The 14,985-nt window shown below is 46.4% G+C and overlaps 1 protein-coding gene across 1 annotated transcript; it reads right to left on the minus strand.

Moving 5' to 3' along the window:
• Nucleotides 1-340: 340 nt before the first annotated feature.
• Nucleotides 341-3,837, minus strand: LOC119173670 (DNA transposase THAP9). The gene is made up of 2 exons (XM_075889182.1): nucleotides 3,501-3,837; nucleotides 341-3,354 (listed from the first exon to the last, which is right to left on the minus strand). The coding sequence occupies exons 1-2, from the start codon at nucleotides 3,651-3,653 to the stop codon at nucleotides 688-690; spliced, it is 2,820 nt and encodes a 939-aa protein (XP_075745297.1). The 5' UTR covers nucleotides 3,654-3,837; the 3' UTR covers nucleotides 341-687.
• Between the last annotated feature and the right edge of the window lie 11,148 nt (nucleotides 3,838-14,985).

Below are 14,985 nucleotides of genomic sequence, written 5' to 3' on the forward strand. Positions count from 1 at the left end.
CTGAGATAGAAAAAAAGGAGGCGAGTGTGGCGGACTGCCCCAACACCACCTAGATTTTTTAAGGCCCCTCCACGGCTCCATGACGTCACCGCACTACGACGGCTCTGGAGGTTCGGCTTGCGCGTGCGCACAGCTTTCCGACGCAGTTCCGCGTGCGCCTGAAGGCTTTCGAAGCTGAGGAAGGGCCAGTGACGTTTTTTTTTTTTTTTTTCAGTCGGCTCCAATAAACGTTTTACTCGGTCGCAGAATCGTGGTTTAATTGCACAGAGTTTAAATGAATGTTTCTCCTGGTTTCCTTGATCGTATAACGAGTAACATTCAAGCATATCATTACTGATTTTGTATCGATGCGCAGGTGTACGAAAACACGTTCGTAATAATTTTTAAGGACCACGCACGCGATTTTGACAAGTCATGTTTTATTTTAGGAAAAAGAAACAGCCAGCAAAAGGTTATCAAACTGCTACAACAATAACTCATATGAAATACGTGAAGGCTGCTAAAAATTTCTCAGTACACACAAGAAAAGATGCAGAATATGAAAATACAATACGTGAAGGCTGCCACAAATTTCTCAGTACACACAAGAAAAGATGCAGAATATGAAAATACAATGAAAAATCAGTTTCTAAACTCTCGCATAAAAAAAGAACAACAGTCACAAGCCAACACCCACAAGCAGAGTAGTCACTTCTTCAATGTCTTCAATTTTCGCTCTTTATCTCTCGCGGCCTTTTCAACAACCAACTGATCATTTTTTCGTTTGCACAGGTTATTCAAAAGCGTGTTTGCTGCTGCACTTAGGACATAATGCATTACCAACTGGGGACTGTGCCCATTTTCACACACATCAAAGTCAACATTGTTGTTTATCGCATCATGAGTGAGTGCCAAGAGAGCCTCCTTTTGATTCGGTAACGCATGAAATTGCTGTGCATGCTGTTCGCTCCTCAGTTTGTCAAGAACTATTTCCGCAGTAACAACGGCATTTATTATGGCAGGCTGCGGAAACTTGAGACCACCACGTGTCATGGACTTGATCAACTCTCCGCCTTCAACTTCAATGTCGTCATCCAGCATTAAACTTTCTTTGCAAGCCATGCACAAAAGCTTCTTGAATGCAGCATGGGCGCAGTAGCCAGCAACGTATGTGATTGCTGGGAGATTTGGCACCTTCACGTCATAGTCCTCATCCGTTATTTCAATCTCAAAATCATCAAGTACAGCATTATTCACTGCCACCGAGTCTGCTGCAGCCTCCATTTCTGGGAGCTCCAGAACGTTCTGCAGACGAAGCTTTCGCTCAGACTCATACACTTGTCTGATGGAAATGTGGTACTGAGCACCGGAGAGTTGGCGGTATTTGCCGAACCTCTCTTCCAAAGAGTCCGTCTGAAACTTCCCTAAAAGCACATAATCAAAGTTCAGCTCATTCAGGCAATACTCAGCAACCTTTACTAAGGTTTCTGTCGTGAGACGGAGGGCACTGTGAGTCTCTCTTGTGAGCACACCTGCGTCAAATCTTAGGGACTGCCACAGATCTAGCCACTCCACTATATTCAGCAGAAAGTGAACCTGTGGACTTGTCACTGATGCAATCGGTGACTGCAGCTCATCCCGAAGTCGAATGCCCTTGTTGCATGTTTTTACATTAACAATGCTCCACCACTTAGTTATGAGTTCTAAAAACTCTGCTGTGCCGGCCACATGCTCGAGCTGAAGTTTAGGCCCACACGCTCGAAGAGCTGCTGCTGTAGACGGGTTGAAAATCTTTAGCGCGAGCTTAACATTTTGTCGTTCCATATTCGAAGGATTGAGAGATTTTGTCGTAAGCGCCGGTGCAGATTTGATGAGCTGACCCTGTTCTTTCAAGTGTATATATAGTTCTCGAAGTGTACGAAATGACGCTGTAAGTATGGGTGGCTGTACGCTAGATTCTGTGGCGCTAGGAAAGAACATGCATGTTCCAGAGTTTCGCTGATTGAGCCAGTTGTTCCTCACACACTTCATTAAGTGCACAGGATCAATCAGGAAAAAAAGAGGACGGTCAGGGTCAGCAGGGTGTGGATACACACTCTGAAGCTTGCACGGTGCCCCAAAAAGTGACATTGTTTTGCGGTTGATTGAGTTATTGTCAGTTATTACAGCAATGATACGCAACCCAACATTTTCCAACTGAGTAATGATACTACGCAGAAGAGTGTGCAGCTCCTCCGCATTGATGCGCTCTACTGGCAGTATGTGCACAACATTCTTCTGACTTGAAAGTAGGCTTTGCATCATAAAAACATGCGCTGTTTTTGCTGCATTAGGGCTATTGCTAGCCGCACCAACAATCGTTCCTCCCTTATAGTCAAAATAAGGCTGCAGGTGAATTTCATCCATCATGAGAACAACAATTTTTTCGTGCTCTTTCATAGTAGTGACCAGCTTCTTTGCATACGAAAGAAAAGAAGCGCCTTGCTGCTCAGCTTCTGGGCTTACATTGTATGAATTACACACACGACGTATAGTGGATGGATGGGGCAGCCTAACATTACCGGTACTGCGCAAGAATCTATAGGCATGCGGAGAAATTGTAAATAAAATGCTCGAAAGTACCAGGAACTCTGGAGAATACCGAGATTGCTTGCTATGCCTGACGAGAAGAAGAGAAACTTGCTCTTTCAAAAAACGGATGGCATTGAGTCGTTCAACATCTGCCAGTTCACAGTTTGAGGCATCTTCAAGCAGAGAAAATGCCAACTTGAGCAAACCCTCAATTTTGTCTTCATGCTTACAGGAAAGTTCTCCATGTAAGGACTCTACAGAATCTAGCAGGCGTGTCAAACAACGAATGTCGTTCACTTTGTGAGGGATGGCACCAATGCCATCAATCGTAGTAAGCTGCACATCTTGGCAATGAACTTTCACCGTGAGATCCTCTAAGACCGTTATTGACAGCAAAACACGAGGGGCGTCTTCAAGAGCAAGATTCAGAAAATGAATGCACGCAGGTCTAGAAATAACACTCCAAAAGTTCGAAAGCTTCATTTGAGGAAGGCATTCCAGTAGAGCCTGGAAGGTGTCAAACTTGTGCTTTGTTTCCTCCTCCTCCTCATGTGTCTCAAGTGAATTGGCGATGGCTTCTCGTAAAGAGGCTGCTTCAAGGCGCATCCTTTTCTCAGCGGGCGCCTCTCGCGACGTAGCGGCGGGCGCGGAAAGGTACGCTGGACAGTTCGGGAATACACTGGGAACGGCGTCGGAGCTGAGTCGAGCGATCTTCAGTTTTGCCTCGACGACTTTGCCGGTTTTTGAGTCCACATACTTAGAGGAAGTCAGAATGTCTGACTCTCTAAAGTGCCGCTCGCAGACCTGTAAAACCAAACCCAAATAATGTTAGCGTTATTAAGACAGTTAATTTCATGAGCGAAACAGCAAATTCATAACTTAAAACTAGCATAGTTCAATACGTCACCACAAAAACGTCGCGCAATAAATATCACGCGTTTTAGACTTACCACTGAGCGCTTTCCGGGTTCAAAGTCGGCACGCGGAATGGCTTTCAACCACCTCCTGCTTCTGTCGGCATCAGCTGGGAAAGTGAAGACTCGCACAGTCTTTTCTCCGTCGTAATTCCCGCGGCAGCCGGGAACACAACAGTGCCCAGGCATTTTCACAAATCACTCAGTAACTGTCACACAGGCACACATCACTTTCTCGGACGTTGTCCAGTAGTTCCCTTCAAGTAATCACGGCCGTCAACAAAGCTTCAGCAAATGGCAAGGAAAGAACGGAGAAACAGCACGTAATGCATATGAAACGCACGTGCCACGGTGCAAACAAAGCACTCAAATGAAAAGAAAAACACGACGATGGTCATGTTTACAGCAATAGTGATGCCCTTTCTGAAATGCTTCTTTCGAAAGATTACAAAAAAACTACTCAATTTAACTTTTAAAAATTACACAGTTTAAAAAAAATAAAACAAAATACTTCTCACTTTTTTATATTTTTTTATTTTCTAAAAGAGTTAAATTAAGTATTTTTCATTTTGTCTACGAAACCATGGCTCACAGTAATCAGCATGAACGGCGGCTGGCTGCCGCTCGAGCAGGAACGGCAGCCGCTGCCGTCAGATGGCGCTACCGCACCGGTTGCTCCCGCCGTCGTAGTGTGGTGACGTCACGCGTCAAAGGAGAATTCGTGGAGGGGCCTTAAAAAATCTAGGTGGTGTTGACTGCCCACGCATACGTGGACACCTGGGACACTCTTTAGTGATGCTGTGGAATTCAGTAATGTCAAATTCGTGATCTCCTGAATTCTGATTCCCACAGAGAGCTGCTATGGCTTCTGTGATTAGCTTAAAATGCCACCGTCAAGGACTCTGACAATATGTTGCCATTTGGCAGTGTCCAGAAAAGCATCGCGGTCTTTCGCGAACGCTCCGAGACGTTCTATTGCGGCGTGACAAAGTGATTTCAATGCGCGTTGTGACAAAAATGTTCGTCGCTTAGTCACGTTGATATCTGTGCGCTAGCCATGCAGAAGCTTCTGCGTCACTGAGCGATTTGCAGTTTCAAGCGTGTCGGCTGGGATGCATGGCAGGGCAGAAAGGGCAACGTTGAGAAATTTTCGGTGCAAGTGTCTCGCACAAATATTAATAACAATAGTTGTTGGGGTTTAACGTCCCAGAACCACCATATGATTATGAGAGGCGCCGTAGTGGAGGGCTTCGGAAATTTCGACTTTAAACTCGCGCAAAGCGGAAGGTTCATACGGGTATAGTGTTGCCGTAGATAGATATACTTAATGGAAAGCTGAAATATGTCACAATAGTTAAACTATGGGACGCTATAGTATACCTTATTCTCAGTCTTATAGCCGGGACAGCAGACTGGACGCGCGTCTGGTTAAACTCCCTGCCTTTCCGTGCTTCTCTCTCTCTCACTTTAGGGAGTACGTAAGAAAACAAAAGTTCCCTTCGTGAGAATGGTGTATAGCTCTTACTCGTGATGTTCCCGCATTTAGACCTAATGCCATTGAAAATTTAAGCGGTATTTTCGAAGTGAGTGACAGCTTTAATGTCATTCTTCGCTGCGGCGCTTCCACAATGCCCATGTTAGCACCCCTCCTCGTTTTCGTGTTTGCCTCCTTCTTCGAGAAAAAGGAGCTTTCCTGGAGATGCAGGTTGTTGATACGAAGAGCGGCCCATTACAATCCTATTTCATGCCTACACGTTATCTATAGAACTTATTTTACGCCTCCGAGTGCTAACTCCCACGTGACTGCAATACTCTCCCAACTGACATGGCTTGATTTGACATCTACAAACACATGCGTCCGCCGTGGACTGTCCGATACACCGACGGTCGACGCATATGGGTGACTAAAGAAACCGAGTTTATGTTGTGCTCTTTCGTTCGATACGACGTCCAACGAACGCTATCCTAGAGTCGAGTAGATTTTATAGAATAGCGCTCTCTGAACCTGGAATTCTTTGGCTTCTGTCCTTGATACACCTATGTAACCAACTCTTCAACGAATGAAAGAAGTCTGGACGGGGAGGAGGGGGTATACTAACACATAAGGAGCCAGCGAAAATAGTTTTATTTACAGCTCTATTTTTCTTTCATTGTTTTTGCTGATCAGCACTCCCTGAATGTGTGCGCATGTGTTTTTTTGTAATTTATTTTTTATCTCTTTATATCTATACTCTTTCCGACCCTTTTCCCCACCCCCGTACAGGGTAGCGAACCAGTTCATCTAGGTTAACCTCCCTGTCTCTTCCTTTTAAATATTTCTCTCTCTCTCTCATTGTTTTTACTTCCGCTCGCCACGAGCTGCTCGCAACAGTTCTGACCATTCCTTCCGCTTGCTGAACAATGTGCTCGTAAACGTTGTCGAGCTTCACCCGGACATTCAGCTGAGGGGATCAAAGCCCCTCGCAGCCTCCACTGGACGCCGCACCATTGCTTCGTGCATGGGATGCGAACTTCATGTTGGTAGCGTGACGAGCACTGTCGGGCGTGCATAGCATTAAATACAAATTCGCGACTGTATGGTCCGGTACAAATCCGGGACATATAGCTGTCCCGACAGGGACGGCGGTGGACTCGGATCGGCGCATGGAAACGGTCGGGACAATCCCGCAACATCCGGGATGGTTGGTAATCGTATGAACTCTGGCATCAGCGACCGACCCCTGTGGGTGCGTGCAGGGCTCACTGTCTTCAGTACGTTATGTTGGGCTAGTTGGTACATATTAAGTTGAAATGAGAAGAACGAGAAGAGACAGAAAGAGCGCCTCTTCTCGTTCTTCTCATTGCAACCTTGCGCCACGTATTTCAACACAACTCACTGTCTTCAGCTTTCAGTCTATGCAGCCCCCGCCCCCCTTTTTACACCCACTGTTTAGTAGCCAACCAAGCACTCCACAGGTTGATCTCCCGTGCTTTTCCTGTCCTTAATTTATTTCCCTGCTATGATACACCGTGCACTGCGTTTTACGGCAAAATTTGTATATTGCTAGCAGAAACTAAAAACCATCTGGCAGCACTGTCATGAGCGGTTTCCATTGACTGTGTTATCAGTTACATCGTTCGCAGCGTCGTACCCAAGCAGGCGCGCCATTAGCAGCGCTGTGAGTTAGCTCGCGTTGTCCAGTGCTTGCAAGAACACGTCGTTGCAGCGTCAATGTGATGATTGCGGGAGCCCGCTTTCGGCGGCAGTTTCTCCAGTGGCATTTTGTTTTCGGCTGCATTGTCTATGACCGCCTGTGGTTCGAGAATAACCCCCGTGATTAACGCAATGCCAAACGTATTTAGCCGCTCATTAGGCTTCTCCGTGACCGTTATCATGCGAGGCACAACGTGCGGCTTGTGAAATAAACACTGTAGTAACCCCAAGCAAAACGGGTGTCTAATCTGATTAAGAAGCACGAACATGTAGCCAATAATTGTGAAAGGCTTCAGTGCAGCGTCGGGTTGAACCCACTGCTAAACACCGGGGCCGAACGCTTCAGCTTTCACTGGTTAACCGTTTGTACGGAGTGCATCGGCGATGATTTTTTTTTAAATATATCTTTAACCATTTCGCTTTCTTTCTTCCTTACCTTTATGTGCCCCCTTACAACTTCCCCAACGCAAAGTAGCAAACGAGACAATTTTCTTCTGGTTAGCCATCCTTTCACTTAACCGTTATTTCCGTCTATCTCTTCTTTGTAGAGATAGACTAGAACGATGCTGCAAGTCCATGGTAACAAAAACCAGAACGAGAGCGTCGTAGCTTCGAAAATTTGCGTGCTATCGAACTGCTTGATGACTGTTATTCCTGTATGGAGGCGAGCAATGATTTCGTTCAACATTGATTCAACGTTGCGGATCGAGATCATTTTCAGTTGGTGTGTATAAGTACACCAACAGAGGCTTGTCAGACTTCCGGGGCCACGCCTCGCCAACCTAGTAAATGTAGGCCACACAATCGGGCTAGAAAGAAAGAAGCGAAAGAAAGAAAGAAATAAAGAAAGGAAAGAAGAAAGAAAGAAAAAAAGAAAGAAGGAAGGAAGGAAGGAAGGAAGGAAAGAAAGAAAGACAAAAAGCAAGCATGATACAAGAGAGTGCAAAACACGTGCATGCGCGTGCTCGCTTTCGCACGCTCAGCTTGTAGACCACGTGTCCCAGTGAAATACCAAAGCAAGGGCTCGGCCGATAAACTGAATGGACAAACGGACGCAGACAAGCAAGAACACCGACGCCGGCTTCTCGAGAACGACTTTCCTCTTCCCCTTGTCCCACGTTGACCCATATCCATGCTATGCTCATTCACGTTGCCAAAAGCCGCTTTGTAAGCCCGCCCGTATATATATGTGCCGACGCGCGAAGAATGTAAACGGCGAAAGCGAAAAGTCTCGCTCACGGACAAACAGCGCACCCTCACTGGGTTGCCCGTTCACGTATAGTTACATAGCCACCTTTCCCACGCGTGCCCAGCAAAGAACAAAATATATATGTAGCATGAAAGTGTAGCGTGTAAAGCACGTGCTATACAATGGCTGCGCGAAAGATGATCCGAGCGGTCAAGCCAAACCGTCGCAGGTGTGTCATGTTTGTCCGGCTCGCGGCAACTGGCGAACGACAGTGTTGCGGCCTCGATCCACGCAAACAGAACCGACCTGCCCAGCCGGGGTGCCCGTGAAGGCTTTGAAGTGAGCGTAATTCCTGTGTTTGCAAACAGAATTTCGATCGGACCACTGCGCGCCAGTTGTCGCAGGAAGGTATGAAACATCCGCAGTAGAAACATGCCGTCGTAAAGCTCGTCTATGAAGAGTAAAACATGTCCTTCGTGCACAGTTGCTTAGCAGTATTGCTCTTCACTCTTCTCACCACACAAGGAGAGTGCCTAAACATGAATATAAGAATGTTCAATCAATCAATCAATCAATCAATCAATCAATCAATCAATCAATCAATCAATCAATCAATCAATCAATCAATCAATCAATCAATCAATCAATCAATTGACCAATCGGCAAGCTAACCAGTCGATGAATCAATCAATCAAGCAACGTTTTGTTACAATGTGTTGGGAGTCCGTCAGGTGAAATACTACTTTGTGTACAACAGTAGTCATTTGACAAGGTTAATGAAAAGCAAAAAAAAAACAGCGTAACTTCGTGTCACACTTAAAATTGGAATGCATACGACAGCTCTACCAAGAATGGTTATACTAGCAACAGTTTATCAGATCCCCGTACTTGTTTTTACACGCAAATGTCACGGATTATTCGAATAGGTAATCTGATTGATTGATATGTAGGGTTTAACGTCCCAAAGCCACCATATGATTATGAGAGACGCCGTAGTGGAGGGGTCCGGAAGAATACGTCATCTGTCTCAACGTCCATTATGTAATCTCGTTCCATGGTGTATTCAAAGACGTGGCTGATGAAGAGATGGCGCGATATTCCCGATGGCACAATGCTCAAGTGGCAACGAATTGAAAGGTATTCTGGATAAAACCATTGTATTTGGTATCGCTTCGTTTCTTTTATTCTCAGTGCATCATTCGTACTATCGAGGCAATGACCCTGCACGAATAGTGGTGTTAACTATCTAAAGACAGAAAGAACGTGAAATCAAACGAGTTGACCGAATTATACAGTCACGGCCCTCATGGTTTGAGCACGTTTGATTTGAACTTCTGGAAAACGAGAAGCAGTTTTTTTTCCCCCCTGCTAGGCACATGCCTAACGTTCTCGCGGATCTGGGGCCGTATTAACAAAACTTCTGTTTCGCAAGTGTGTTTTCCGGTTTTGATAACGATACGTCTCACATAGTAATTGGCTGAAATATTCTCTTATGACAATTTTTTTAACGTGAACAGCTTTCGTGAATGCAGCCCCGGCTTCGGAACCGCGAAGACTATACAAGCACCATCGCTGACGGGCCCGCACTTCTTGATGGACGATGCTACAGGATCGTGATTCGTCTCCAAAGAGAACGCTTAGAGTGCTCAATGAACCAGGAACGTGAGGATGAATTTAAGGAACAAAGGGTATTTCTGCCGAAGCGGGGTGGCTAACACATTCTTCCTTTAGGGCACACAAAGCAAAAGCAACGCATAAGCGCGTCCACGGCCACAAGTCACGAAATGTATAAAACATTTAAGGAGCAGGGCTCAGATCCTTTTCGTGTTGTATTCTCAGAAAAGCAGGGGAGTGGACTACCGTGAGCGTACCTCCTCGTTGAATACATTGCGCCGGTTAAGCGAAAGAACCCCGACACTGTGTCGGGAGGAGGGTTCGAATCCGAGACTTAGTGCGACGAGTGGTCAATCCTTTGAGCGGCGCTCGCACCCTTTCTTTCTTTCTCCATCTCGCTTTAAGAGGAAAGCATCGGCCAGGTCCAAAGAAACAGTTCAGGCTTGCGAATAGTTCGGGCACCCTTTGTGGATTATCCGGCCCATACAGTGGATTATCCGCTTCGGCGTGAATCAACCGGGCAGGCCCTAAATCAACAACAGACCGCCTTCGCCACAGTGCCGAAAGTCAAAACATGACGCGAAATGCCCTCACTTCGTGCTCTCGTAACGCGAGTCACCGCACCGAAAGGTCAGTTGGAAAAAGCCCTGCCGTATGCGACGTCCCCGCGGAAAGCTCCGTTTTTCAAGTCGGCTTAAATTCTTCTCACACCCGAGCGACGGAGACTCGGCGTATGTATAAGATCGAGGCGAAACGAAAAGAAAGGGTTTGACCCCCTCTGTTTCCTTCGCATCTGAGAGCAAACTCGGTAGCCCTCCTTTGGAGACAGCCTTCCCTGACTGCCTTTCCCTTTTCTGCGGGGGAGTCGCTTCCACGTCTGCAGTGTTTGCTCACGGGTCTCGGACGCTCGTTCTTGAGTCGAAACGACGGTCACCCAGCGTGCGGCATGCCTTTTCTTCGCGCGCCGCTAATCCGTTCTTTGGCCGTTGCAGTGGAGAAACGGCAGCCGTGACCGCGCGCCAGAATGGCCGAAGCCGCTGGTTCGGGCGCGCGCACATCTGTTGACCGAGGTCGATACCAGAGACGGATGACCGCACCTGCGAAGTCACGCGTGCGCTTCGTTCGGACGGGAACAAACGTGGACGGCAACAGTAGTTACAGCAGGCGCGAAAAACATCGGAGGGGTGTCTGTTTGGTGGGTAAACTTTTTGGAAGGAAGGCTCGCTGGCGGGGGCCAGTTGGCGTCACGTCGTTTAAGGAACAATGTCGCGTGACGTGACAAGGCCATCAGAGACAAGTGTGCAGGAAATGACGAGAGGAGGCACTTAAGACATGTCATTACGGTTTGACAATGCCTGTTAGTGTGAACTGTTTTAACCTGTGAGCGTCAAATAAGTGGAGAGGTTCTTGGTAACCGCTAATAGTGACGGCACTGATGAGGGAAGAGCAAGAAACAGTTCACGCTAAAGAAAAGTTGAACGAACCTCGGCCTTGTATTCCCAAAACGGACCTTATGAGGGGGAGACAGAAAGTTGGGTTGGCAAATCAGGGGGGGGGGGGGGGGGTCAAAAAGTTTGCTTGTATAATGTGGCCGCTGCAAGCACGGGACCAGATTGATTGGCGAAACAGATGGGAGAAGCCTTTGCAATGCGGTGGGCGTAGTCAGGCTGAGGATGATGATTATGACTTATCATAATGGGCATTATATTACCAAGCCCGCGTTATTTCGGTGCAGCGTACATATTAGTGGAGAGATGCGTCGGCCAGTCAAGAACAGTTCCTACGAACAAAAACTCCGTGAATTCAGCTACTGCTCCATATCGATTCCTTTAGAAACGTGGTTCTCAGGGCTGCATGCAGTGAACTCTCGAACTCACATACCCAGGAATGATATTTAAGAGCAGACAAAAACCCGAGGTGCCAGCCATCATATATTTATCGTAGGTTACGAGTTCGCAAGAATTCGTTGCTCGGTTGGTTGGTGCACTGTCTGAATTATTTTCAGAGTTTGCAAGAAGTTGAGTTCAGTAAGCATCGAAGCAGCTTGTCACTCGTCGCTGTTTTGGTTATCCTGTCGGGAGTTTGACGACCATGCATCCTTCGCGAAATATTTGGCGATTATTCCTCCCTGCCTTCTCTTTTTTCTCTTTCTCTTTCTCTCTCTCTTTCTTTCTCTTTGGCGACTATTATTTATTGCTGTGGCCAGCCACTGCATGCCAACACGTATATAATGAGTTTACGGTGGGACACGAGGTGGTATTTTGATTTCCGGCCACATGGGTCGATAGTTATAGCGCGAGAACAAAACGACGACACAGAGACAAGAAGGACACGAAAGTTTTGTTCTCGCGCTATAACTATCATCATGCCATACCAACTAGCCCAAGCTGCCACACTTCTAAGTTACATGGGTCGCATTTCAACAAAAAAAGTTGTGAAGGAGGAAGGAAGGAAGCAACAAAAGGGAGAAGACAGGGAGGTTAACCAGAAAGACATCCAGTTGGCTACCCTACACTGGGGGATTAGGGAAGAAGACAAGAAATATGAGAAAGAGGGAAGAGAAGGGAAAAAAGAGAGACTGACAGCAATTTCACTGCAGCGTGTAGAACTCCACCGCATGCATGTCAGAGGCGTTCACACAAGGCCGCCTTTCTCAGGAAACACAGCAGGGCTTTAACTGCCTTGTGGGCTGTCGACGGATGTGGACGTTGCTGTGATAGCACCTGCACAGAAAGAGGCCGATCATTCAGTCGCCGCATTGCGTTGGCAAGTACTTGTCTGTCTGAAACATATCGAGGGCAGGGGCACAGCAGGAGTTCGATACCTTCATCGATGCCGCAAACATGGCATGCCGCACTGTCAGTAATTCCGATTAACGTGGTATAAGCTTTCGCGAAAGCAATTCCCAGCCAAAGGCGATAGAGAAGTGAAGCTTCACGTCGATGTAGGCCGGGTGGAGGCCGGAGTTGAAGTGAAGGGTCAAGCTCGTGCAGTCTTGTACGTCGTATGCTTGGTGTGTTCCACTCAGTCAGTGTGAGACTGCGGGCCAGTTGACGAATCTGCCTTGCCGCGTCCGCTCTTGAAAGCGGAATCGGAACGCTGTTTGTTTCTTCATGGGACGTGTGAGCAGCATGATCTGCAGAATCATTGCCGCTTATACCACAATGCCCCGGTAACCATTGCAAGGTGATGTCGTGGCCTTTTTGTATTAAGAGGTGGTGAAGTTTCACAGTTTGGTAAGTCAACTGGTCGTGGCATCCACGTCGGAGAACTGATATCAGGCACTGCAACGCTGGTTTTCAGTCAGAAAACACGGCCCATTTACTTGGTCTTTCTTCAGAATTGATGAGTTCCCGTGCACTGCGCCGAGCCTCGAGATCTGCCATCGTGGCCGTTGTCGCATGTGAAGTTTTAAAACATCGAGTTACCCCTTGTGATGGCGTAACCACTGCTCCACCTGAACTAGACGGCGTATATTCGAGCCGTTCGTGTAAATGTGCACGTGGTCACTGTAGTTTTGTTCCACTAGGTATAGACTCAGTTGTTTCAGGGCGGATCATCGGACTTAAAAAAAAGTTGTTACAACAAAAAAAAACTTGTGTACATAAACTGAAGTACGCGTTATAGAACACTTCAGGTGGTCGATATGAATCTGGGTCTCACAGCTTTTCCTACTTTTTTCCTACTCATGGCTTCTCCTACTTTTTTTACAGTGTCATGAGATGCTAAAATCCTTTGCTTAATTTCCTACTGCGCCTTTAAAGCCCTGCGTTCAAACCTCGGCCGGGCGTCACTCCAGCCGGAAGAGTTGAATGACCGCCAGTGTTGCCAAGGATAGTATTTACGGCTTCGCTATGTGATGGCTGCATTATTCTACCCCTCTTATTCGAGATAGTGCTACAAAAGCGAAAACAAGGAGGATACGTAGAAGTGGAAGCGTGTAAAAAAACGGTGCTTCACGAATTCTGTGCACTTTAGCGATTTCTTTGCAAACCTGCCTATCGTACTGGAATGATGGGCTAGCAAGAAGAAGTTGAAACAAAAGCACTTCCTCTGATTGATTGAAAACTGGGCGCGTGGCCATGATGAAGTCGGAAGCTAAGAGCTTGTCGGATTCGGAACTGAGTTCACTCTGTGCATGTATCACCCAATGTAATGCCAGGAACACTGCAGGCGAACATGGAAATGGACATTTAACTTGTATTTCGTTTCCCAATAATCTTGTTTTAGTTAGCCAAGAGAGTATTTTTTCTTGAAATGGAATGGAATGGAAAAGCTTTATTTTTGTCCGGTAGGAGGCGTTTAGCGCGTAGCGGCGTCTGCCTCGTGGAGACCGACAGGGAGTACCTGCATGGCGGCCTCTTCGTGGTACTGCTGGACGGCCCATTGCTGGTCGGCGACAAGTGAGTTTCTGAGGAACCTCTCCCACTTGTTTGAGGTAGAGTCTTGAAAGGTTGAGCTCTCTGTACCACAGAGCTAACTTACCATGGCTATATGAAAAATTCAACGCATGGTGAACGGTGATGATGACATGAAAAGAAACAAGGCATACGACGTGAAATATTTCAATGTAACGTTTATTGTCATTACTTTATACGGTCATGGTTCAATCATACGCCACGTAGTGTTCGATCTGTGAAAGTCGAAGGTTAACAGCATATTTCAAGCCCCTTTTTTTTTTTGACAGCCAAACATTTCTCAGGGGGTTTAGCGAACTGTCTCACTGGGCCGCGCGGGCTGCCAACGAATTGTTTAAACACTTCTAAAGAAAAGGCTTCATGAGTAAGTATATATAGTTCTTTATTATTTACATATTTACACACAAAACCGCTTAGCATGAAATGTCGTTGCCATGCGGAAATTAATAAATACACACTGAAAACAATACAGACACGAGGCATGTTACGAAATTTACAAAATGACGAATCACAGGAGCGGTGCAATAAACAACAAATCTATTAAAGTGCCCGTTGTTAAATATTGAAATGGCGGCAAGTGCAGTGCCATATTTTATTTTTGTTCTTTTTTGCTCTGGATCACTGTGGCCTACACTGGCAGAGAAAAAAGCTTCATAGAAAATAAGGCACGTATGCATGCCAACCTGGTCGTCATTGAAATGTCTACGCTGCCACCGTCGTTATATTGTACATCAAGACTCGTTCCACATCAGGGTGCACTGCAGAATATCATCTTTCATTGCTAACGTTGCGGCATTTCACATTTCATTTGTCCCTAAAATAGGTCTTACTTTCGTTCAGGTACAGTGAGTGTATGAAGGCAATAATAACTGACGTTTTTTCAGACTGAATATCGCGATACTACCATGTTATTATTCTGTTTCACTTTCGACATCGTTTCTCTGAAAACTGCATAATATTAACCCACAATAAGGCATCCAAAATTTATGACTCGTGTGGTCACCCTGTCCAGGACAAGGAAAGTTGCCGAAACGTTGCTCTGCCGACATTACATGTGCCTCGATTGCTCGTCATGTCTTCTTTTACAATATTAACAAGAGATTGTAC

The sequence above is a fragment of the Rhipicephalus microplus genome, chromosome 3 (genome assembly GCF_043290135.1).
Source record: "Rhipicephalus microplus isolate Deutch F79 chromosome 3, USDA_Rmic, whole genome shotgun sequence".
NCBI lineage: Eukaryota > Metazoa > Arthropoda > Arachnida > Ixodida > Ixodidae > Rhipicephalus > Rhipicephalus microplus.